The sequence below is a fragment of the Cryptomeria japonica genome, chromosome 9 (assembly GCF_030272615.1).
Source record: "Cryptomeria japonica chromosome 9, Sugi_1.0, whole genome shotgun sequence".
NCBI classification, from domain to species: Eukaryota; Viridiplantae; Streptophyta; class Pinopsida; order Cupressales; family Cupressaceae; genus Cryptomeria; species Cryptomeria japonica.
In genome coordinates this window covers 636,114,377-636,139,187 of record NC_081413.1, presented here as the reverse complement: position 1 = coordinate 636,139,187, position 24,811 = coordinate 636,114,377, and the positions used below count along the sequence as shown (strand labels likewise).

The following is a 24,811-nucleotide window of genomic DNA, read 5'->3' as shown; positions in this document are numbered from 1 at the left end:
GAAGTTCTAAGATTGTTGCTAAAACTCTGCCGGAATTTATACAAAATTAATAGAAGTTAAAGTTGTTATGGTTTCATGTGAGTGCATGGTCTCCTTCACCATTTAATTTCATGTCATGTATTTTGTTTTTAGATAGTATATTCAGGTTCGTATTTGATAGAAACCTTTGAAGTTCATACCATTAAGGACTGGTTGATTGCCATTCCCCCTGTATGGTTACTATGAACCCACTTATATGCTTAATTCGGTTAGATATCAAATGGATGGATGTAAAAGTTCTGCATTTATGTTTAATAGCATGAAAATCTATCTCCCCTTGAAGATTGCATCAAATTTTACATAGTTGTGCTTTATTAGTTGGTAAAGTTGAATTTGGTTTTAAAAGGTTTTAGTCTATTTTCCTGAATATACTGTTTTAGATAGATTAGTTAGCTGCTTTCTCTCTCTTTCTCCCCCTTTTCCCCTTTTTTTTAATCTGAAAGTTGAAGTCCAAAACATCATGTTAAAGAGAAATTCGATGAAGTCAAAACTGTAGAGTCTTAGGGAACTTGTACAACCGAAACTGATTTTATCTAACCACGTAAGTCCCCTTTGTGTTTCCAGCAAAACACATCAAACAACTGATTTATCCTGCAATCATGAACTGACAGTTGGAACCTTGAGGTCGTCCATGTTGATCAATTAAAAACGGCATTTGAGATCACTTGTTTCAAGAGAGGATAGAATACTCAGCAAAACATTCTATTCTGCATTGATTGGATAGAGTTGTAGCAATATGATTTCAGCCACGTCAACAGTTAGCAATATAATGCTAAGGATCAATCAATCATAATATGTCTAGAGGAGAAGCACCATGGCATGCTAGGAAGAATGAAGCTTTATGAGTGTAGGCATTGAATTGTTGTGAGTTGTGATAGGATTCACGCCCTTGACAAGGACTTGTAACAAAGGCAAACTCGTCTCAGTCAAGTACCCATGCCTACCAGTAAGATTTGCATGAGGAGATACAGACGTGCCGAAGGAAATATGAGCAACACTTAACTTGCCTCCTACAACTAACATAGTTTTCAATACCCCAATATGCTCCTATAATAATTCGCCTTAGAAAAAATACGCCAAATGAGATGCTACCGTGAATGCAAATTTGACTTTCGATGATTTTAATAAGCTCCATAATTAATATTGGAAGATGTTTCCTTATAATATCCTTGTCTTAAATAATGAGCCACCTAGCTTAAAAGAACAAGGAGAAATTTCAATAATGAATATTAGACTTTGCGTCATTTAAAATATTTAGAAATTTATTTTTCTGCTCTCAAGAATGATATCAACAAGAAAAGCACCCGTAATTAAGATCTTTTGAGATAATCAAAGTTTTGCAAATTTGTCTCCAAAGGAGACTTCACAAATTTGACCAACACCACGGTGAAAGCATTGCGAAATACCAAAATGATATTTCTTGCAACTAAATAGGGTAGATAGTTGCACTATTGAAAGCAGGGCTTTTTGTCCTAGGGCACAAGCTTCAAGAAGCTCTCCAACACTGAATTAGAAAATAACCAAGTATATCTCAAATAAAGCCCAAGTTGCTCTTTTGACTTTTATAACCACTAGAGACAATTCTTGGCTTTCCCTCTTCTTTGCCTTTTGATTTTCCCTTTCTTTTTAATTTAATTTGAACTTGAGGGAAATAATAATAGTGACTATTAAAATTTCACTTAATCAATCATTAAAGTCACTTTAATACTTTATCAAATTAATAAAATAATATTACCCTTATGGTTTACTTTTGGAGTATAATATTAAATAATTAAATTAAGTAATTCCGTTAAACCCAACTATTGCTTATGGGAATTAAATAGGCTAATAAGTCTTTGAGGAGCGACTAGTCACTATACAAAAGGGCACATTACACATTAGAATTAAAAATGTGGTTTGGAAAGTTTTTTTTTTGTGCATTTGGTGTTGTATGTGGCACAAGGGTCTACAACACAAGGTCTTTTTTTAGATTTTAAAACATTTTGCTTGATTTTTTTATTTTGTCTTTTTTCAATGGGGGACAACTAACCGTCTTATCCTGGTTGTCCCCAAGATTTTTTTCATTTCTTGGAAGTTTGTGAGATATTTTCTATAAACTTTGCAGGTCAGAGGATGGTGAGGGGATGTCTTTAGGAGTCTTTGCATCCTTGGAATGTGTACATATGTAATAGGGTAGGGGATGTGTTTCTGTGTATCGTTGTGTAATACTTTTTTCCTTGCTGGCCTAGAATAATTCTGGTTTTTGCCATGCCAAAAAAATGAAGATTTTGTAATTTTGTTGATTTTTTGTTTAATGCAAAAGGGCAGGGACTCCATCTCCATTTTTACGAATCAAAAAATTGTTAAATATGTGCGATTGTCCTCTCACTATCCTCAAATCTAGGTACATAGCGCCCATGATCCCCTATGGAACATGGCTCATAAATTATAAATAAGTCATTATGTAAGATGTAGCTAATATAAGTGAAATTGTAAGCTTTAATGCATCCAATATTAAAACAAGAGCTACAAATTTTATATTAGAAAAGATGATTTTGTGGAAAAGATTCAATCTGAAAGTTTGGTATGAACCAATGTCAATTCAGTCTCTGTTTCAAAATTTACTAGTAATTACCTTCGGACAAATATGTATATTAAATACCATAATTATTTTTTTAGTTTCATTTTTACACATAAATTTTAACCATTAATTTTTCTATAATTAAACCCTCAAAGTTGATATGTTGTGGATGTGTTTTAACTTTAATTTGTGTTTGGTTTAAGTGGAAAAGCTAATTTGATGAGATAATAGTTTATTGTATCCTTAGAGTTTTGTGATTACTTTTCTCACTCTTAATTTTTTGTTTTACGCTCATTGCTATTCATTTTTCTACAATTAAACCATCGAAGTTCATATGTTGTGGATGTGTTAAAACTTGAATTTGTGTTTAGTTTTAGTGGAAAAGATAATCTGATAAGTTATACTAGCATTTTGTGTAAATTTTTTAATGTTTATTGTTTCTTGGTTGTTTTATGATTACTTACTCTTAATTTTTTGTTTTATGTATAGCTCTATGTTACTCTTCATCTTTTTGTTCTTTGTATAGCTCTATGATAACAGATTTAATAGTTTTTTACCAGATTACTTGATTAATTTGTAAAAATGGAATACATATTTTTGCTGCACTTGATTTATAATATGGAATATCTTCTGTACATTATAGGGAAGCTGTGCATACAGAAGGTTTTGTTAAGTAATTGTCTTGCACAACTAATGGAGTTACACCAGGTGATTTACATTCCAATTGACTAATTTAACCACTGGTTTCTTTTCCTTTTAAAGTTTCTCATTCAAAATGTATTTACTAATATCATTTGAACTACCTAATAAACTATCTTGCTTTTATGTGCATTTTTAAATTAAATATTTTTTCAACTTCGTTGAACTTAATTGTTTTTTTGATTAATTTAAAAGCTTTACTCAGGAATCAAAAGGGTCAAAGGCCAAATACAATGGACCAGAGAAAACACTAAGCAAAAATAGAATAGAATAGAAAAAATTTAATGTCCATGAGGCTAAAGATAGCCCATGGGATAGTAGATCCCACTTTTTTTGCATTGTGAATTGCCAACCTTCTACAATTTATTTCAATAATGAGCTCGACATTCTCTCCACCCAATCTTCATTGAATAAATCTTGAAAATCTGTCACTGTTAAACTACTTATGTAGCTGAACTTGTTATCATTGTACTCTTTGCTGTCTAAAATAAAGTGCTTTTAAATTTCCACAGCCCTCGCTATGCACAAGATACAAACCCTCTCTTCCCAAACTTCTTTTGTCCTTTTCCTCCCTTTTTAACATTGAAGACAATGTGAGTTAGTCGTTCGCTGTGCAATGAGAATCTTTAACCTTCATGGGATATTGGCCTCTATATAGGCCTTCTACTGATGGTCCAATGTGGGGTTAAGTTCTTCAAGGTAATACTACTTTGTCGCACCCATCTTTGTCCAAATGACCTTGCGAAATTTCTCAACAACAAAAGCCTTAATTTCTTGACTATTATTAGGAAAAAATTCAAGTAAATATGACACTTGTTCATCCACCTGCAATTTTGCCTCATCCAAGTCTTCTTTCTTAAACCCAAGACATCTTTAAACACAACATGGGCTAGTGATTCATTTCCATCTACTCAACTTTTTTCAAATATCTTAAAAGATGCACCATGGTGATGGCTTCAATAGGAATTGCGCATGTTTCAGTCGAAAGAATCTTGCAGCACCGGAAATTTTAATAGCCCAAATAGAATTTGAGTAGTTTTCCAATCCCATAGCCCTGCCTCTTTGCATCTATTTTGAAGAGCAAAAAGTGTTTTCCATCCAGCCAAATATTTATACTCTGTTACTTCCTCTAGGATATTACTTTCGAAATAAAAGTCAAACTGATTCTTTTTCCATCCATTGGAGAAGATCATCCATTGGAGATGATCTTGGTCTTGCCAATATTAACTTGCACATCAAATCTTTGCAAAAGTGCAGATTTAGCAATCAAAATAAGATTGTCAACTTACAAGAGAAGCTTGACAACATGCCAAAATGAGTAGGGGATATTCAAGCACCCTTGAAAGTCTCTGAAGTACCGTCCTGAGTTCTTATTTTTATTTGAGCCTGCTCATATGACCTATGGACAACTACTCTAAATTGCTTTGGAATATTGAGATGCTTCATTGTACACCATAACTTGTGTCTACAAACTATGTCAAAAGCCTTGGAAAGTGACAAAAGAACAATAAGCATCTTCTTTCTCATCCCAATATTTTCAATGATATGCTTCAAAGTGATACCATGACTAGTTGTTGAGTGTTTTGGTCTGAAACCCCCTTTCCCTTTTGCTCTCTTTTTTGTTTTGTTTTGTCCACTTGTCAGTTTTGTGTTCCACCATGTTTCCAAAAAGCTTTGCAAACAGAGGATTGATCATGATGGTCCAACAATCGAAGGGATTGTTAATATCCCCATTTTTAAAGAGGAGGATGGCTAAATTGGTGATCCAATCTTTTGGGAACTCATTCTGGATGTGATATTGTTCAATATTTTCAAAATGTGCACAAAGGATTTTCATTCCCCATTTGAGATATTTATCCTGAATTCAACTATGCCCCTAGCCCTTCTTGAATCCAAATTCTTGATTCATTCCTTAACCTCTTGTAAAGTGAAAAGTTTCTTTACTATGTTTACCCTTGGGGGTACTTCAATCCTTAAATCTTGCTCATACAATTTTTTTGGATACTCAAACCTTTGAGGTGACTGTTGCTATTCTTGATTTGCTCTTTTCTTGATTGCTGTTTCCTCCAAAAAATGTTGTTTTGGGTTATTCTTCCCTAGGTATATCAACTCTTTTCCCATCTTATTCACCAAAACCATTTTTTTTTACTTTTACAATCTGCTTTAACCTTGTGTTCTCCTTTTCTTTACGTAGCTGCTTGCTAGTTTTTCTTGCAGGTTTACACTCCTCATCAAACCACACATTTGCTGGGAATTGATTTATTTTTTTCTTATTATTCTTTTGCCTTTTGCAGCCTTCAAGACCACCTTGAATTATGATGGTTTAGCTCATGACTTTTTGAAACCTAATATTGTTTCCTTTTGTTCTGCATTAGATTACCTTAAAGATTGCTCAAAAATATAGTAGTTTTCCTGCGTTAATAGCATTTTTCCTTTTGTAGGAGGTTGATGAGTGGACTTTTCCTATATCATAAGTTGGCATTTTTTTTTGCTAAGATAGGAAAAAGTGATCTGGATTATGATCAGATTTTAGATCATCCAAGACTCCTCCAATCACAATCTCTATTATTTTGTCAACCAAACTTTGTGAGTGTCCCATTATTGGTCTTGCTTGTGAAATTCCTACAGCTCTTCCATTTACCCACACCATTGCAAATAATACAAATGAAAGGTGCCACACAAGGCAAGTAGTTCTTCACCAAAATGGTTGATATCCCTGTTATCCACCAAACATCTTGTCCATTGTTGATTTTCCTCTTTCGTAATGTAATGTCCTCTTTTAGATTTTCCTTATTTATTTTTGGTTTAAATAAATATCTTACATTCAAAAGAGGGTGTATAAGTATTGTTATAATTTTGATATAAATTTCAGATTTAAAAATTTAATAATATAGTTCTGAAAATACAAACTTATTTTTGAATTTCTGCTCTAATTTTCTTGCAATTTGTAGCTATTTTATTTGTACAACTGTGTTGAAATATTCTTGCTAAAGTTAGGGGTTTTTGTCCACTATCTTGTCAAAAGAAATTAAGATTGCCGAAATCATTGATTCACACTCCATGAAGAGAACAAAAATAATCCTCTGCTCAAATTCCTTTTCCTTCCCGTTGGCTCCCCTTCTTATATACCTCTTTACATCCACTAGTCATGGCTTTTCATATGCTGGTCCTTGTTAATTATTATTTAGTCTAGAAATAAATCCCATGACCTGACTGCCATCCTTTGTTTTTAATATAAAAATGTTTGAATTACTGTGGCCTCTCTAATATCTTCAATTGACTACTTGCGATGGAATTGATGGGCATAATATTAATGGGAATGTTTAGTCAAGGGCATGACAGTCCACACTTCCCAAGATTGCTTGTCCTCAAGCAATGACAACTCCAAAAGCTCTATCCACTCTATGCTAAGACAACATAACAAGGATCCATGCTCATTGATCTTGGGCACTTTGACAATTAAATTACTTTCTTTAGCAGTAATAATAATCTTGCTTTCAATAACACCCTTACTTTTTTAATGACCTTATCATCAATGTGTAAGCTTCAGCATCATGAACAAATATCTCTTCGAATTCATTGCTGTGAAGTTCATCTGGGAATTTGCATTTGCTGTCATGATAACCCATACTATTCCCTTTGTTGTTATAAATCTGTTCATAATACCCTCAACTGAAATCTTTTGTCATGGATGTCATTTTGTTTCTCTTTGCTCAGAAATAAATAAATGTTGGCTGGAAACATTCTTGCATCATTCCCAAATGCCTTCTCAAAGACTCAAGGTGGAAGATGCATCTTCAAATTCTTCTCTATGGCTATTCCAGAGGGATAGGAAAGGCTAAGAAAATAGCTAGCAACAATACTATGGAGGAAGATAATGACTGCTACATTAAAATTCCAATCAACCATGTTAAAATATCTATTCCTTCCAAAAAGATCCCATGTTGCCAATATTTGGAGGGGATCCTTGACTATCTCCATGCATTGAGTGGCCCGGGTTTCGTGAACATGTACCTCCATTATTTTCATCTCCATCCTAGTTGACTCTCCATTTGAAATGCCTTGAAGTCTCACCTCCTTATTGTTATGTTGGAAACTTAGCTCCATCTTTTGAAAATCTGGATAGTATCTACCTAGAGACTGTAACCATTGAATGCCCAAAACTATATTGGTATCGTCCATGCCTACCACATAGAAGTCATCCTTGATTTGATATCTTCCTTGCAATAAGTTAGGCTATTGTATTCGCCTCCCCCAAGGAATAATATGGTCATACCCATGCCTAACATTAAACCCATTAAACTTTCCAGTACCCAAGCCTCTCCTAGCAACCAAATTTGTATATATAAAATTATGAGTAGCCCCATTGTCAATCAACACTTTCACCTTCTGACACTGCAGGATTCCTCGAACCCTAAAACAATGATACTTGGGGGCCCTAGAAAGAGTAGCAAGAGTGTTGTTGTGCCTTGCACACACTCCCCGTCGTCAACAGGGTTTTCTTGGTTTTCTGTCTCGTCCTCGCTCAGGTCTTGAGTAGGGAGTTCCGGTAATTCGCAGAGAAGATGCAACAATTAGGAATTTGAGGCATTAAGGAGACGAAGGAAATTCGCCTTGGAGGTTGATCGCAATTTCGTTTGCAAAGGGGAAGATGAATGAAGAGCCTAGTATTGTCAAATCGATGTCGCTTATTAGTAAGCTTAAAGTCTGAAGTTTCAAATTTAGGCAAAACAAAATGTACCTTTTGACGGAATTGCAGAGTGAGAGTAGGGTGAGTGAGCATAACGTTTTTCAAAATCGGCTTCAAGATGCAAGAATGTGAGCCAAAACGCCAAATTCGGCCTCTAAAGGGTCAAAATGCAAAATCAAAAAATTCTCTAAGGCTACAAATCGGCCTAGAGGGCCGAAATTCAAGTCAGAATACCACAAAGAATTCAAATTCGGCTTAAAAGACTAAAACGTGAGACAAGGTTGGTAAATTGGTTTCAAGGATCGAAACCTCAAACGATAAAAGGCTCTAAAAACGGCCCAAAGGGTAAAAATTCAAAGGTAAGTTTGCAAATCGGCCTTCTAGCCCAAAATGCAAGGAAGAGTTTACAAATCGTGCCATAAGGCCGAAAAATGAGCAACAAGTTAAAAATCAGCTAGTGAGCCCGAAATGAGAGAAGTTCACAAATCGGTCTCGCAGGTCAAAATGCAAGGATAAGTTCAAAATTCGGGCCATAAAGCCGAAGTTGGAGGTCATTTAAAGAAAACTCACAAAATTCCCATTCAGGCCGAAATGGAGAAAATACTTACGTTTTAAATCACGCAAATAAGCCAAAAGGGCCGAAAATCACTAAAGTTTGCAAAATCGCGATCTAGGCCGAAAAAACTTAAAGTTCACAAAATTGCTAAGTTGCCCAAAAAATCATAAAGGAAGAAAATCACGTGAATCCTCTTGCAAGCTGAAAATTGTCACATTTGTAAAATCGCATTAGAGGCCAATAAAGTAGGAAAGGGAAAGAGATGCAATTCATGAAATATCGGGTTAAAGGCCAAAAAGGTAACGTTAGTCGTATCTCTCAAAATCCACTCAACACCTGAAAACTCAAGATATCCCAAATCACGTGAAATCTACAAAATGGCTAAGTCACCCGTAAATATAACAAAGTTTATAATCTCGCAAAGTCGGTGTTTAGGCCGAAAAGGTGAGAGTTAAGCGCAAGACATTTTGACATAAGTAAAATCTCACATTTAGGCTCAACACCCGAAAATCGGCAAAGAGAAAAGGTTTTAAGGAAATAAGAAAATTGCCCATTCCACATCAAATGGCCCGAAAAATATAGAAGCAAACTTAAAACTTGCAGGATTGTGTGAGAACGCCGAAAATTGTGAAAGATCATTCAAGGAGGAAATCGCATGGGAAGCTAAAAGGGAGGTAAATCCGAAATCGCTATTTTGACCCTCATTTTTCCGATTATCTTCAAACGCATCCACCATGATCACAAGGTAAAATCGCGTGGACAAGGCTGATCAATTTGTAGCTCTCGAAATCAGTCTCAAGGCCGAAAATCTTCAGGAGCAAGAAAGTTGCGCGATTCGTCTTAGGAATCCAAATTTAGAAAGAGGGCATTTTGAAATCAAGATTCGCGTGTGGTAGTGAAACACCGAAAGCTAAAGAAGTCTTGTAGTTCATATCCCGAATTCCACATCAAAAGGAGGGTGAATTTACTTGGCCAGGTTTTCTCTTCAATGCCAAATTTGACCATTTGCAATTAAAACCACTTTGGTTCATTCACAGGTAAGTTAAAATTTACCCTTCACATGGTTGAGGTTTTGCAACATGATCATAGTTCTTTTACCCAGGGTTAACTTGTGAAGTGCATTGTTGAAATCTTATGTTTAAACCCGTGAAACATCAATGATCTGTCAAATTCGCCCTCCATCGACAATTTGGGACTTAGGCAAATTTTGGGATTTTGGTCTAATTTGAATGCTCAAAGCAAGCAGGTATGAAAACTAAATGATTTTAGAAAGAAGAAAACATTCGCAATTTTCAATCATTGGTAACAAATGGAATAATAAAATTTTAAACTTGCTCAAAAACATTATCAGCCAATTGTCAAAATTGACCCCCTGCCGAAAATGTAAACTGAGAGAAATTCTAGAAGTTTCGAGTTCAAACTGAAAACTGAAAATGTTGAGTCGCGCGATCCAATAACACTAGCAACTTTCATCGTTAGCATCATATATAGCAATATCTTGAAATTCTCATTCATTTCCCAAGTGCAGATTAAAATTGTTTAATAGCGCGTTTTAGCAATATTTTCAAATTTCGATTATCTTGTTGATCATCAATTTAAATGCTAACGCCGTCTTCTGGCCTAGCTAACCCGTTTTTTTAACCTTAATCTCGTCTCGTAATCAGCGATAGAGTCCTCAAAAGCACCTAACGCAACTGGAACATCACGGATTTCCAAAGTTGATATTCCCCACAAGGTTGAAAAAATGAGGTACCAGTACCAAGGAGGAGTCAAGGAGTCAAAGGTCGAGAGTGTGTGGGACAGCATAGGAGATACGGATCTAGGACATATTGATATTCAGGATTTCAGGAACAGAGTGTACTCTCCTAATGCCTATGGCAAGCCTAGACGGATGATGGAGAGTGGCATTGCTCAGGCAACTAGTTTCCCTCCGGTTGTACAAAATTATGAATTAGTGGTTGAGGCTGCTAAACATTATCAGCCGGAAACCAGATTAGTGGTATTGAAAGGGATGGTACTAGCTGACTTCACGCCTGAAGCATTTGATATTCCGTTTCCTGATGATCCCATTGCCACAACTATTGATGAGGCTCAAGTTGTTTATGACATGAATCCTGCTAAGTGCAAAACATTGATAAACGAAGAATGGTTCGGTAAGAGAAGACCACCAAGCACTAGAATCAGTAAAAAGACCCTCAGAAGCGATTTTCACAATGAGTATGGTGATATGGCTACCTTACTCAGCCGGGTCATGGGACTTCCTCAATCCAATCTCTTTGAGGAATGGATGTTCTACTTCACTGCGCAAGTCTTCGTTGGGAAGTCTAAGTTCGACTGGGCTCAGATCTTCAGCGACAATATTCATACACAGTTGGTTGAGCTTGAAGAAAAAAAGTACTTTGCCATGACTTCCTACTTGGTCTACATGTTTGCTCAACACCAGCCGTTGCTGGGATTAATTAAGAAAGGTGAGATTGGGAACGGGCCGAATCAAGTGAAAGTATACGACTGGTACACTCAGTTGCATTACTATGACGTTGCCCAAAGAGAAAAGAATAACATTGCATATGCAATTGGTCAGTACGAGCGTGTTAATGATGCTTTTACAATGCGCCTGGTTAGATTAATGCAAGGAGGATTGCATATAAGGCTGTCAAAGCAGGCTACCACCCTGATCCGGAAATACGGTGTGTGGTTCATCCAGTTCCCTAGATTCACCTACATGAGAAAAGCAAGCTTTGAGGGAACACCATATTGGCTTCCGCATTATCCATCAGACAGATTAGTCCCCATTTAGGTAGCAAGGCAGGCACACCCAACAGGTAGTTTACTCAGAGACGAAAGGCAATCGAGGTTCACCTTCCCTGTGATTTTGGGTAATCTTGATGCGCACTTCAAGAATTCGGTGCAAGCTGAAGAATCATTTGCTGAATTGGTGTCCTATTGCTTACAGGAGCATTTCCCCAGGAAATGCTTTGACCATGATGGATTGGGAAAGAAGGCCTACGACAAGCATTACAGGGCCAAGGTATCGATTGAGGACTATTGGAGCAATTGTTCCGATGACTTTGAGGTCCGTTGGCGGGAATATTCAAGGTTGAGTACTCAGCAAATGCGGCTTTATGAGTACCGCCAGGTCCCAGATCAAGTAACTGACTATGGAAATTGCTTGCAAGTCCGAGAATTTGAAGGAGTCAAGGGCCTCCCGCTAGCCATTGATTGGACTCAGGACCCAATCACAAATTTTAAAGCAGTTCTGGAAGGTCCAAGGTACACAGATAACTGGTTATCCCAACAAATAGAGAGGCTGACCCATGAAGGGACCCAATTCACATACAATTTGATGGGTAGTCTCGATTCCCAGTCTTCGGAGGACGAAGGAACCTCAAGTGCGCCAAAGGAAGAGGTTGAGAAACATGAAAAGAAGAGAAAGAAAACAAGGGCCAATAGAGGGACTCGAACATTGAAAAGAACAAGAAGAGAAAAGATCCCAATCAGGAGGCTAGAGGTCACTTCCTCATCCAAGGATCCCAGTTCGGAGGATGATGTGGTTGAACTTGATTGCATGCCCACTCCACCTTTGTTGAATGATCTTGTTGCATTCGAGGCAAATGATCCTCAAAAACAAAATGATCAAGAAGTAGAGGTGAGGATCATTGGTTTGGATGGACCTGGAAATCAGGTCGAGGAGGGAGAGATTGCACCTGATCAAGGGATTGGTAAACAAGAGCTCACGCAAGAGAGCAGGCATGATTTGCAGCAGGAAAGCGGCAACAAAGATGACACCACGGTCGAGGGAGAACAGAAAGAAGATGAAACTCAAGAACCCAACAGAACTGAAGAGCAACCATTGCTAGAGGATACCCAACAGTTGCTCAGTGAGGTGGGGGAGAACTCAGCCGTGAGTAAAGGATTGGATACTGCTCCCATTCCCCCTATATCTGGTCAGTTACGGATAAGCAGTGAGTCAGCTAAGGCCTCCAAAGAATAGAGTGGAAATCTAGCAATTACGTCTGGACAGACCATCCCTCAAGACTGGTTAATAGCACTCATGAGGGTTCTTTTCTGGACTCACACTCATATTCCATCACTACATTATATCCTAGATCCCTATGATGTCAATACTTTGAAAGAGTGGTATTGGATCGTCAACATGAAGATGGACATGGCGGACATCGTTAGAAAAATTTGAGAGGAACGCGAGGAGGATTTATCCCATATCAAAAATGGCGGTGAAAATATCCATAAGGCATTGCTCATTGGTTGGACGGATACCATGGAGGATGTCGATGTAGTGTCACGATAGAATGCTAGGTTGAAGCCTGATAAAACTGCATACTCTGTGGAGGACATAGAGTGCATCAACAATTTGCACACAGACATATTGCGCTTCGAAGATCAACAATCGGATTGGCGCGAGCGGCTAGGGATAGTGGACTCTCATCTTGAGGGCACACAGTTCAAAATGTGCAATCCTCCTTTTCCCTCTAATGAGGAATTGTTCCCTGTTTGTATAAAATTTCAAGAATATGTTCGGGAAGAACGTGCGGCACACTGGGACATCTGGAAAGGTTGTATCCTGGCCATTCATCCATTTTGAAGGTCTATATAAGGAGGCTGGTTCCTCTCTTATTTTAGTAAGAAATTGTGGATTGTTGCAAAAGCTCTGCAGAAATATATTCAGACTTAATGGAAATTAAAGCTGTTAATGGAAATTAGAAGTCTACTTTGCCTTTGTTTTGCAAATGGCCATTGAAAACGCACTAATTATAAAGTGCCAAATCATTGCTTTGGGGGAGGGGGGTTGTGTAGTGTGCTTGTGCTTTCAGTTCTCTCTTGTGCTTTTCATATTTTCAGTCATGGGTAATCCTAGTTTCCTCTTTTAACTCCACATAATTATGCAACATGGAAAATAAATGCATGGAATAAACTAATGGAAAAGGGATTGACTCACTACATTGATGGAACTATTCAAGAGCCATTAGATGATAAGTTGGAAATGGATTGGCTCATTAAAAGTACTATGGCTCTTGGCGCATTTAGAAAATAATCAGTTATTGGGTATAGCTAGTAAAGTCCAGGTCTTGGTATGGGTACGATTTGGATACGGCCTTGGGTAGAGTTGGGTGTTTGTAGGAAGTACCAAGGGTCTTACCCAAGCATAGTTTCATACATTAAAACCTCAGTTTCACTCTTCATAACTTTGTGACAAAATTTTAAATCAGAATATGCCATCAAGCAAGCAATTAAATATCTTTTCAGTTGCATTTGTGAGCTATACCTATAAACACGGGGTTAGTAAAATTTATATCAGCATTAATGAGATTGATTTCAGTTGATTTACATAATGCATATGTAGCAGCCGTTTGCTTATATTTTGTGAAATCACTTTCCTTCGGTTGTTAAGGATTTGGCATTTTGTCAAATGTTTTAAAAATGGAACTGAACCAGCTTGTGCACTTGAAATAGCTAGTGCTAGTGGCAATCCAATTGATTGTGGTTCAAATGAAATTGAACCAAATGTTGATATTGACCTTGATGCTTTTGATGAAGAACACGAATATTAAATATCTATTGTAATTTGAATATTCATCGTGTAATGACTTTTTGAGACTTGAGTATTTTCATTTTTGCAAATGATGAATGAGGTATCTAAATATTCTATTTTTTGGCAATTATATATATGTGTGTGTGTGGAGAGACCTACCCATACGTGTACCCAATGAGATTTTTTTGTTGTATCACGAATCTGTACCTGTATCCACACTCGTACCCGAATTGGTAACGTAGAGAAAATATGTATCAGCTGATCTTATCTTTCATATTAATAAGTTTAAAACAATTAAGGATGCCTGGGATAAACTTGCTCAATTGTATGGCAAAGTTGATGAAATTAGGGGATACAAACTTGATAATGATCTCACTAATTTAGATCCTAAGAACTTTGATACAATCCAAGAGTACGTAAATAAGGCAAATGAGCTAAGAGTACAACTCAAGGATTGTGGCATTGATATGAAGGATGCACAGTTGGTCTTCAATTTGTTGGGCAAGCTTCCTTCAGAGTATGTAGCTTTTGTTTCTAGTTCCCGCACTCATTGGTTGACAATGGGGAATGCCTATACTACACCATCTTTCGATTCATTCATGGAGATGTTAATGCTTGAGCAAGAAAAGTTGATCACAATGGGTATTCTCAAGTCATCCAAGTCACATGCTTTGGTGGCTAGTCATGAGAAAGGATCCAACAAGAAGCAGAAGCAATCAAAGCTTAAGTCACACAAGGATAGAGCACAATATTCCTCTCCTCGACAAGAAGATTCTACATCCTCTCCTAAGGGAAAATCATCTAAGAAAGAGAAGCCTACTTGTGCATATTGCAAGAAGTTAGGACATGAAGAACACTATTGTTATAAGAAGGATATTGATGAATTGAAGCATCTTCTTGAGAAGACTAGAGTCTAAGTCCTAAAACTATGTGTATGTATATGTCTTTTGATTAGTTAAGTGAGGGTTCTATTGTGTCTCCCACGCTTAAAAAGGATAAAATTTCGTCAATGACAAACAAGCATCTAGCTTAGGCTGCCACAAATACAACTCTACACACATGAGATAGCTAAATTGAAGGCCACCTGACATGGAGAGTAGGAGACTGATGAGACATGTGATCAAAAGTTGTAGAAGGAACACAAGCAAAAAGAGGGGATTCAATTGTAGCAAGAAGCCCCACTAAGGACCCATGCTCAACAACTGAAGAAGGAACATAAGTAGGAGGGGTTGCAGCTGTTAGAGGTTCTACTAAGGATGCAAAAGAGGGCTCATGAGAAGCTTTAAGAACACCTCCTATAAATTTTATAATTTTTTTGGGCAATAGGAGTCAACAAAATAACTTGCAATAACAAACTCACTGCTGTCATATTACTGAAATTTGATTTGCAATGTTTATACTACTGCTGTTATGATTTTTCTAATGGAAATACATTCAAAACAAAATCATCATTACATTAAAGGATGGTATAAGAATGGCCTAACATGAAATACCTCCATACAAGAGCAAGTTGACAGTTGCAGGTCTTTTCATGGATTTAAATCACAGTTACAGGTAGGCCAGCCATGAAGTTCACTCCATATGCATGCAAGCTCCAAGTACAACTCCCTCCAATCAACCAAAGATGAAAAAGCACTCCAAATTCTCAAATTAAACCCCTTCTAACTCCACAAAATGATGTCAAGAAAATATGCAACACTCTTGTTTATACCCAGCAAATCAAGGTTTGGTTCCTTGGAGGTTTGGTGCCCATCATAGACTGAATATCAAATACAAACCCTAAAATAGCATTGCCCAGCTGTTAGGAACTGATCCGCACAATTTCTAGTGTCATTTGACAAACCATTCAACCTCAGTGTCCAAAATGAAGGGGTATGGCCTGCAAAAGGATGTGTATGGTCAGGCCATAAAAACACCTGCAATCCACTTGGAAACAACACCAAAAATGTGAAAAAAACGACGCCAACAATCTTTGAATCTTGCAATCAGTTTACTTTGAAAGCCTTCATTAATCTAAAATGCTGAATTCCAAAAACTTAGAGAAAATCAGTGTGATCCCTATGTGAAATCACCTAACCAGCTAGGATGGAATTTTTACCATCAAAACTAGTGAATATTGATGAGAATGAGAGCCAAAACCCCTTTATATAGAGTTGGAGGGAAAAAGGGCAATGTTAAAATTCAAATTAATTCATTTCCCTCAAAAAGGTCCCTTTACCAATCTAAAAACAACTTAAGTCCAAGTCCCCTTTTCCCTAGGCATCCAACTTGGAGAACATAACATCACTTTATAAAATTAAAATAGTAAAGTGAATAATATAACATTATTTAATAACTTTGGTGCAATATATAAAACTTAAATAATCCCAATCACGTTGTGGAAAACCTCACTTTGTGGAAAATCTCGCGAAGACACCAAAAACTAAATCTGATAACACTGAGACATAATTAAAGCTAAAGAATTATGCTGGGTGCCAAAACTGGCACTTACTAAAAACAACAGTGCCCTCCAAGAACTGTGGAGAACAACCATATGGAACACCAAATGAACATCCACTCTGCTATCAAAAGCCAAGAAAACTGAAATCGAGCTCTCCAAGAAAGCAGGTGTCCTCTAACCACCACAAATAAGTCTATGGGAACCTTAGAATAGGCTAACGGGAATCAATAGTTGACTTGATTTGAGAAGGGGACATTACATAAGCTAACTAGGGGCATCACTAACCACTAGATGGTGAGGCTTTACATTCCTTCATCATGAGGATTGATTAGCATCATTATTCTTAAAACTTGTACATACATTTGACATATGACTAAGACCATATTATTTACAACATCGAAAAGCCATCCTCTCTTGATCGAATGTTTGTTTCCAAATTCGAGTTTTCACTTTGAGCCAAAATTCAGCTAGAAGGCCCTTCAAACTATCCATTTCAACTTGGATGCTCACAAAATTGTGATGAGAAAGAGCAACAATCTATAAAGAAAGAGAAATTAAATTACAAACAGTATGACCAATATCTCCAAATGAGAGCCAAGCCAAAACTGTTAAAGGAGTTTTTTCAATCTTAATGTAAATAATCTCTTTTTTAAAATTTCACATGCAATCATCTATCAACCAAAAAGAGCAGTTTGTTTCTCTTTGTTTTTTTTGTTTTTGTAGGTTATATTTTTATGTTTTGAGTTAGAGTTTGTATTTCCCTTACTATGTTTCTCAATTTTCTTGTTGAATTTTCTCACCATATGAGACATTTTGAATTATGTGGTAATACCTTGATCATGCTTTTTGTCTAGAACTTGTGTGGGATTTTTCCTAATATAGATCTACATGTTTGATCATTCAGAATTTGTTTTCACAAAGATTCTTTAAATATTTCAGGTTTTTATCTAAGGGAGGAATACTCGTTTCAGTTTGTGTTGAGATTTTGAGATTATTATTAAACCAATAGCATGGGGCCATTGGACAACTAGACCCTTGCACCGCCCATTAGTTTGGGTTCAATATTCTCCACAAGCCTAATTGGACCAATCAAGAGACAACATACGGTCGATAACTACAAAAAATTTGGCGTCCCTAATGTTTTGCAGGTGTATGTAGTGATTCATATTGAGTGGGTAAGCCAAAATTGTATTGACACTCCAATTTTGAGGAGTTATATTGATCCATGGTAGATTGCAATGACATTTTTTTCAAGACCAAAATGTGTGTGAATATCCATTGTCTCTTAGATGGCAAATCGTCTTTTGATCAAGAGTAGTTTGTGTTCACAAATTAATAAGTGATCTATTGTAATTCTATATTTGTCTGGCCTTGTGCACTATTTCATGTATTGAATTTTGTAATTCTAATTCAGATCTTGTGTTCAATTCTATTCCTCAATTTATTCCAATTGTTGCATTCATGTGTGTTGCTTTGTTGGTCAGTTTAACATTCCTTAATTGGATCTTCAGACCTTGACCTGCTTCAAATTGAACCCAATTTGGCATCAAGGAGGACTCAATTAAAGGTTCAAATGTAGGGTACCATGACTTCACTAAAAGAGCAGCCTTCTAGGAAGACATTGCTCCTCAAGAATAAAATCCATCTCTTTCTTAATCCCACAAAGAATAGCAAAACAACCCTAAGATTAAGGGTAGATTTCTACATCCTTGAAAATGAAGGGTTGCCAATTTTTGGACACCCATGTGTGGAGATCAGGTAAGATAGGCCAGAAATGATTAAATGTGCAAAATATTTTTATTTCAGCACGGTGAGCTTCTTTTTCCACAACATCCTAGTTCAAGTTGGGGAATCTTCTTAGTGTTCTTTACCAAATGTCAAACCATTAGAATGCAATTTAAAAATGTTCAGTCCTATTGGAGGGCAAATCCCTAGGCACAAAGAGAGGTGGAATAGGCAAGGATGCCACCTCAACAAACACACCTTTAATAGGAAGGGAAGCAACAAGCTCATCAATTACATAGGAACATTGTTGGGAAGCCAAAAGACCAACAACAAGCGGAATAATAGATTGCTCAAGTAAATGTTTTGTCCAACAATTTTGAGTAACAATAGCGATGATGCGCAAACTACCATCTAGAAAATAATAAGTTTAGCAGTAGTATGTTAGGGATTGGAGTAGGTGGGGAATGAGCACGACCAAAAGAAGTGGAGACCATCAAAAAGGAAAGTGCTGATTATTCATCCAAATTTGTATAGATTTACTTGTATTGTTTCATCATAGATTTAATTTGGGCTCAAATCCCAAAAAAATCTTGATTGATGATGACCATTGGCAATTATAGGTTCCTGTAATGTCCCCTTGCTTGACCACTCTATATATTGCACTAAATTCACAAAACCAAATGAAACAAAACATATAATATAGTTAGGGGTACATTCTTTACTTAAGTACAAGATAAGATAAGCCTGTTTTGGAAACCTGCAATCAAGCTAGGTAACTTTTCTGACATAGTTCATGAAATAAATCTATTCTTAGAGAAAGGAAATCATATATTTATCAATATGCAGAAAGTCTGATTTGTATGTGGATCTCATTCATATAAGATATGAAATAAGGAGGCCTGGTAGGGTGCCTTAAGGCAGTCGTTTCTCCCTCCATTTTTACATGGTTAGAGATCTTTGTGTTCGTCAACAACCCCTCAACGTAGGGGTTGGAAGGTAAATTGCAATAGGGTGCCCTTAGCCGTTCTCTCGCTTTCATAGTGCAATAGGTTGCCCTAAAGCTGTTCTCCCTTAATGCAAATTCCTTCCTTCCCCTTTTGATAGACTGTTGCTGTGCTGGTGTGTATATTTTAATATTTATTAGTATATAACAGAGATGTGCATATACATATATAAAAGCTAAGCAATGATCTCTAAATTACCACTGGAAATTGGAATATTAGCAAATGACAGTCTGATTTGATTACTTGCTAATTGTCCAATATTCTATATTTTTTCCTCTGTTATCCTCAAATGAAACCTTCTTCCCTTTAGATCTTCCATTGTAAGGGAGAAGTCACACCCCTTCATCATGCCTTCCCTTAGCAAAGGTCAGAAACTTTCACAATTATCACCCTATCAAAGGGTCACAAGCTTTCATCATTTCTGTCCTTAAAAGTCAATTCCTTATTTTCTGCCCATTCCTTTCTTCTTCCATTAGCCTTCCTTAATCTCTATCATTCTTCCTTCTTTCTCTTTAACTTCCATATCCTTTTATACTGTCCTATTTTATTGAGGAGACATATCTCTTGGAAAAAAGACATTCATTTAAAGGGTCATGCCTCCTCATTGTTGTCTTATCAGATCTAGACTTCTTATTTAAATCACATCTGCACTTATTTAAATCAGATCTGCACTTCTGATTCCCTTAAGTATTCCCCTCTTAAATGAGGTTCTCTTCTCCCTTTTATATCTCATGTTTGAGGGAGTCACAACTTTTCATTTCATGTCTTTTGACCATTCATTAACTTAATTCAATTTTAATTATATTCTTCTATATTTTAATTTAAGTTTTTTTTAGTTCTTTTGCATCTTAATTTTATTATTATTGTTTATTAAAAAATTCTATTTCAAAGTGGGGACGTTACAGTTCCACATTGCAATAAGCTAGATGGTAGCATACGAAATGTATATCCATCTTGCTTGATATATTCAAACATTTACTTCTGATGTGTCATAGTTTATCTTTCTAGAACAAATGTTTTGCTCATTTAGACAATACTCATGCTATTGTCTCAGTCTTCATCAATAAAAAGTCGCCAAGAGTGCTATGGCATGCATTACTGTAATGACATAGAAAAACTTAGTATGAAATGATAATTTCCAAAAGCTCAGCTCCATTGGGCATTTCTTTTCCAAAATAGAAGATACCTCAGGATATTTGAAGCCATACCTAGATAGTTTCCAGTTTACATCATATTATATTCTGAGATTACTATAATGTTTATACTGTTTTTTTTCTGGATCGATTCACTGAAAAGTGAAAACATGATCTTATTCTTACATTTGATGTTTTTGTGTCCTTTATGTAGGAAAATGAAGAGACAGTTGCTGATAGTGGCCAGGGCGTGAACTGGTTTTCTTTAGCAACAGCTCAAAGGATCTGTGGTATGAATATATCTTGTCTGTAAAATAATATGGTTTAGCAATTCTTTTATTATATCTCTTTATGTATAAGATTTTGGGTCATCCGAATAAAACAAGCTTTGAGCAGATAAGCCTTTTGATCCATGTCTGTATTGTGGAAACTGGAATGTATAATAACTTTTTGAGTTGTGAAATATATTCATTTGTCCCCTTTTTCTGCTGTATTTCTAGACAGCTAAGCATTGTTGGATTAATTTTTTCATACAATATGTAATCTTAGAATTGCTTGGGTGCATATCAATATTTGGGATTCATGGATTTATGTATATATGTGCACTTTGATAACGTGCAGAATGTAAAAGGTCTTTTTGTTGGATTTTTTGGGACTCTTAATACCCAAAGTTATGTGTTAATAAGTGAAGTTCTTGGCATAGGGCATAACATCAGCTCACGATTTTCCCTTGAACATATGGTGAAAAGGAGTGGTCACTGTAATTTTCACAGTGAATTGAGGAAATATGTGAAAAGGATAGTTTTGTATGTGTTGATGTAGTAAATAGGTACAGATGATGTTGTGGCATATTTTTGAATTGATAAAATAAAAAAGACCTGGGATGGATACATCTCTTTGTCTTATTTGAATCTTTAAGATTTTCGTGTAGAATTTCACAGATAATTGAATATCTACCTCTCAGATGACTGCCTTATTGAAGAAAACACCAACTTCACTAGAATATGAATAAAATCACATCAGGAGGTCAAGAGTCTCCTACAAATCATTCAACTTATCAAGTAGTTGAGTGACAGGTTTCTCTTCAATTGCAAGGTTCAGGACTTCATGGTTTGGTCTGACAATAATGAACTGAAATGTAAATGTATACATTTATCTGTCTACTGGTCCTGTAGAAATTTCAATCAACTCAAGGAATAAAAACCATATTGATGATTACTGCCTCATGCAGATATTGCCACTTGAGAGGTGTGCTGGAGGAGTTTGCCAACCTTAACAAGCTCAGATCCCAGACATTGATATCTTCATCTCTCTTTTAATGCTTGAGCTTCTATAACTTGGAGATTATTTCATTTTTTGCTTTGCATGGTGTAACCTTGAACAATCTGGAAGAATATTAGTTGGAAAACTGGACCAAGACAATAATACTTTACAACTTGTCAAGCACAAAAGTCCAAACATGAGGAAAATCCTCATGGAGATACTATTGTTGGATGGATAATATTGCAAAGCAAGAATTATCATTGACAATAACACCACAATGGAATGGTAGGTAGGTTTGCTAACTATGCTTTCAAGCATGCATTGGACCGTGTTTTACACATTTACAGAAGGGACAACCACCTATGTACTCCCACCTAGACCTTGGTGGAGTTCGAGAAATCGCATATAAATCTAAATAAAATCTCTGATGTTGTTGTGATTGCAGAAGTATGACAGAAGCAAAACACTTACAAACTCCATCGTTGACTAAATCTGATTGCCACAGTTTACAGAGCTGATTCACTAATGCATGATCTCCTTGCTCGGATCTGGATTGGGTTTCTAAAATCAAAATCAGATCCCTCGATGCCAAGTACAGTTTATCTTAGAAATCTTAAATTTATCCCAAGTGTGCTGTTGGACAGTGCTTTTCCTCCAAACATGGAGCTTACTGATTTTTTTAACTACTGGTTTTGTTTACATGATTCCTCACTATAATGAATGCTTACAAGATCGCAGCAAATATTATAAATGAATCTCCATGTTAACTATTGAGCTATCTGAACTCCTTGAATGCCATATAATTGCAACTGCTGAATGGGACACTGCCTATGCACTCCATGCTCCATGAATGAATCTTCCAATGGATTCAACAATGGTGCCTGCACTTCCAAACTGGATTCTGTTGATGTGTTTTTTATGACAGCGGCAAACACATAAAAAAGCTGCCTAACGGTCACTTCACTCTCTCTTGATCAAAGTGCGATTGCGTGCTAAGATTGTAGGAAGATCAGACAATTGACTCCAAGATTCCTATATGCGACGGACGTGACTCAGTTGGCTTGATGTGATATGTTGGTAATCCAAGGGGACTTACATTTGAATCATTATTTCACTTCTTTGCTGTGGCTGAAACTTCATCATCAGATATGGCGATTTTGTGATGCTTTTGCTTCAAATGAACTAAACTGAAAATAAAGGGGAAAGGGTTAGAAGGATCTAAATCTACTCCTAAAGGCAGTGATATCAATAGATAATGCTTTACTAGACAAATTCCAAATAAACCAAGCTTTGCTTCGCCAAGTTTAAGTACAACTCCGCAAGAACTGGTGCAATTTTCTAAGGATGTTGAAGGATTTTCACATTGAGAAAAGTGCATTTGAATACCCAACATGGTGCAATCCAAATGACTATTCACAATCGAACTTAGCACAAATTTAGTGGCTTAGGCTAACATTACATTGCAACTTATAATCAACAAGATGCAAAAAGTATGAACCATGGAAATTCATCAAACACCATTACATTCTCCATTGAAATCAAAGCACTACTCTACTTCTACTCTAAGTGAGGAAGGTGAAACTATGCAAGTTTTGAAAAATAATTTAAGTGGACACCATCAGAGATCAATGTTTCACTATTATTATCTCAAAAACTTATTGTAACAATTTCATACAAATCTCCCTCCCTTACAAATGAGGGGGGTCACCCCTTTATATAGGGCCCAAGCCTTGATTACATGCAAAACCCTAATTAGGGTTTTGCCTAAAGGATTCCCACACATGATGCAACAAGGTTGGAATAAATATTAATGACCCATCATGTCCATTATCAATTAATTACATTCCTGTCAAAAATGGTGTCCATTGTGCATTAAATACACCGCTTCTTTCAAATTTGCCCAACATGTAATAAAGATTCCTCCATGCAAAACTGCTCATGCTACCATAAATGCCCATTAGCTCCATATGCAATGGCTGCATACAAAAAGAATCAACCATACTTTCTAGGAATTTTGTCGTGAAGGAAGGAATTTCCAACACTAAGTCAATTTTTCACTTTTCCCAAGATTCTATCTTGAAGGAAGAAATCTCCAACACTTAGTCAATTTTTCCATTTTCTTGGAATTTTCTCCTGAAGGAAGGAATTTTCAACACTTAGTCAATTTTTCACCTTTTTCCAAGAATTCTATCCTGAAAGAAGGAATTTCCAACACTTAGTCAATTTTTCCACTTATCTAGAATTTTGTCTTGAAGGAAGGAATTTCCAACACTTGGTCAATTTTTTACTTTTCCTACTTTTTAGAATTTTTTTCAAATTTTAGTTCCAGGGTCCAGGAGAGAGAAAATTCTCTCACTTAGCTAAATTTGTCATCATCTTGAAAGTTGGATGAATTTTCAAACCTCGAAAGAGGATTTTTCAATTTTTTTTGCCTAGGGGAATTTTCTTTTCAATTTCATCCGTGACTTCACATTTCAATGCCTTGGAATTCATCCTTCAATCTTGGGCACTGGAATGACCTTGTGGAGGAATTTTCTTTTGGAAGGAAATTCCTTCCCTTCCTTGGTATGTGTTGACGTGTCTGAATCGCATTGCTACGGTTCCATCCGGCCAACGCAAAATAGAATGATCTTGCTGAGTATCCTATCCTCTCTTGAGATAAGGAAATCCCTAATGTTGTTTCTGTTGATCAAAGGGGATGACCTCAAGGTTTTGATTGTCAGGTCTTGACTGCGGGATTACTTAGTGATTGATGTGATTTGTTGGGAGCACAAGGGGACTTATGATTGCAACAAGGTGGTCTGTTGTGATTCTCAGACTACGAAATAAAATTAAAAGGGAAGGGATAGGAGATCTAAAACTAACAACACGGGTATGCGGGTAGACGGATTCAACATAACCAATTCCTACTTGGCCAGAATGGCTCACAACCTTGCAGGAACGGTGCAATCTTCAAGGGGACTTGGAAGATTTTCAGACTAGAGACGCACGGCTAAGCACCCAATTCTGACGCAACTAAGATGGACACATGCAATTGAACTAAGCACAATTAAAGGCTCAGGTTAACCATACAAAAGGATACACAATCAGTATATCCTCAGTGGTATGAGCTTGAATCTATCACATACCTGCACACCCAAAACAAAAAGATCTA

General features: G+C 36.5%; 1 protein-coding gene across 1 annotated transcript in view; it reads left to right on the top strand.

Moving 5' to 3' along the window:
• The window catches only part of LOC131078084 (probable serine/threonine-protein phosphatase 2A regulatory subunit B'' subunit TON2), a 109,367-nt gene that overhangs the window by 73,116 nt on the left and 11,440 nt on the right, over window positions 1-24,811 (top strand). The window contains exons 9-10 of the mRNA XM_058015727.2: window positions 3,243-3,307; window positions 20,609-20,684. Of these exons, the coding sequence (XP_057871710.2) occupies window positions 3,243-3,307; window positions 20,609-20,684 (141 nt within the window). The remainder of the gene's footprint in view (window positions 1-3,242; window positions 3,308-20,608; window positions 20,685-24,811) is intronic.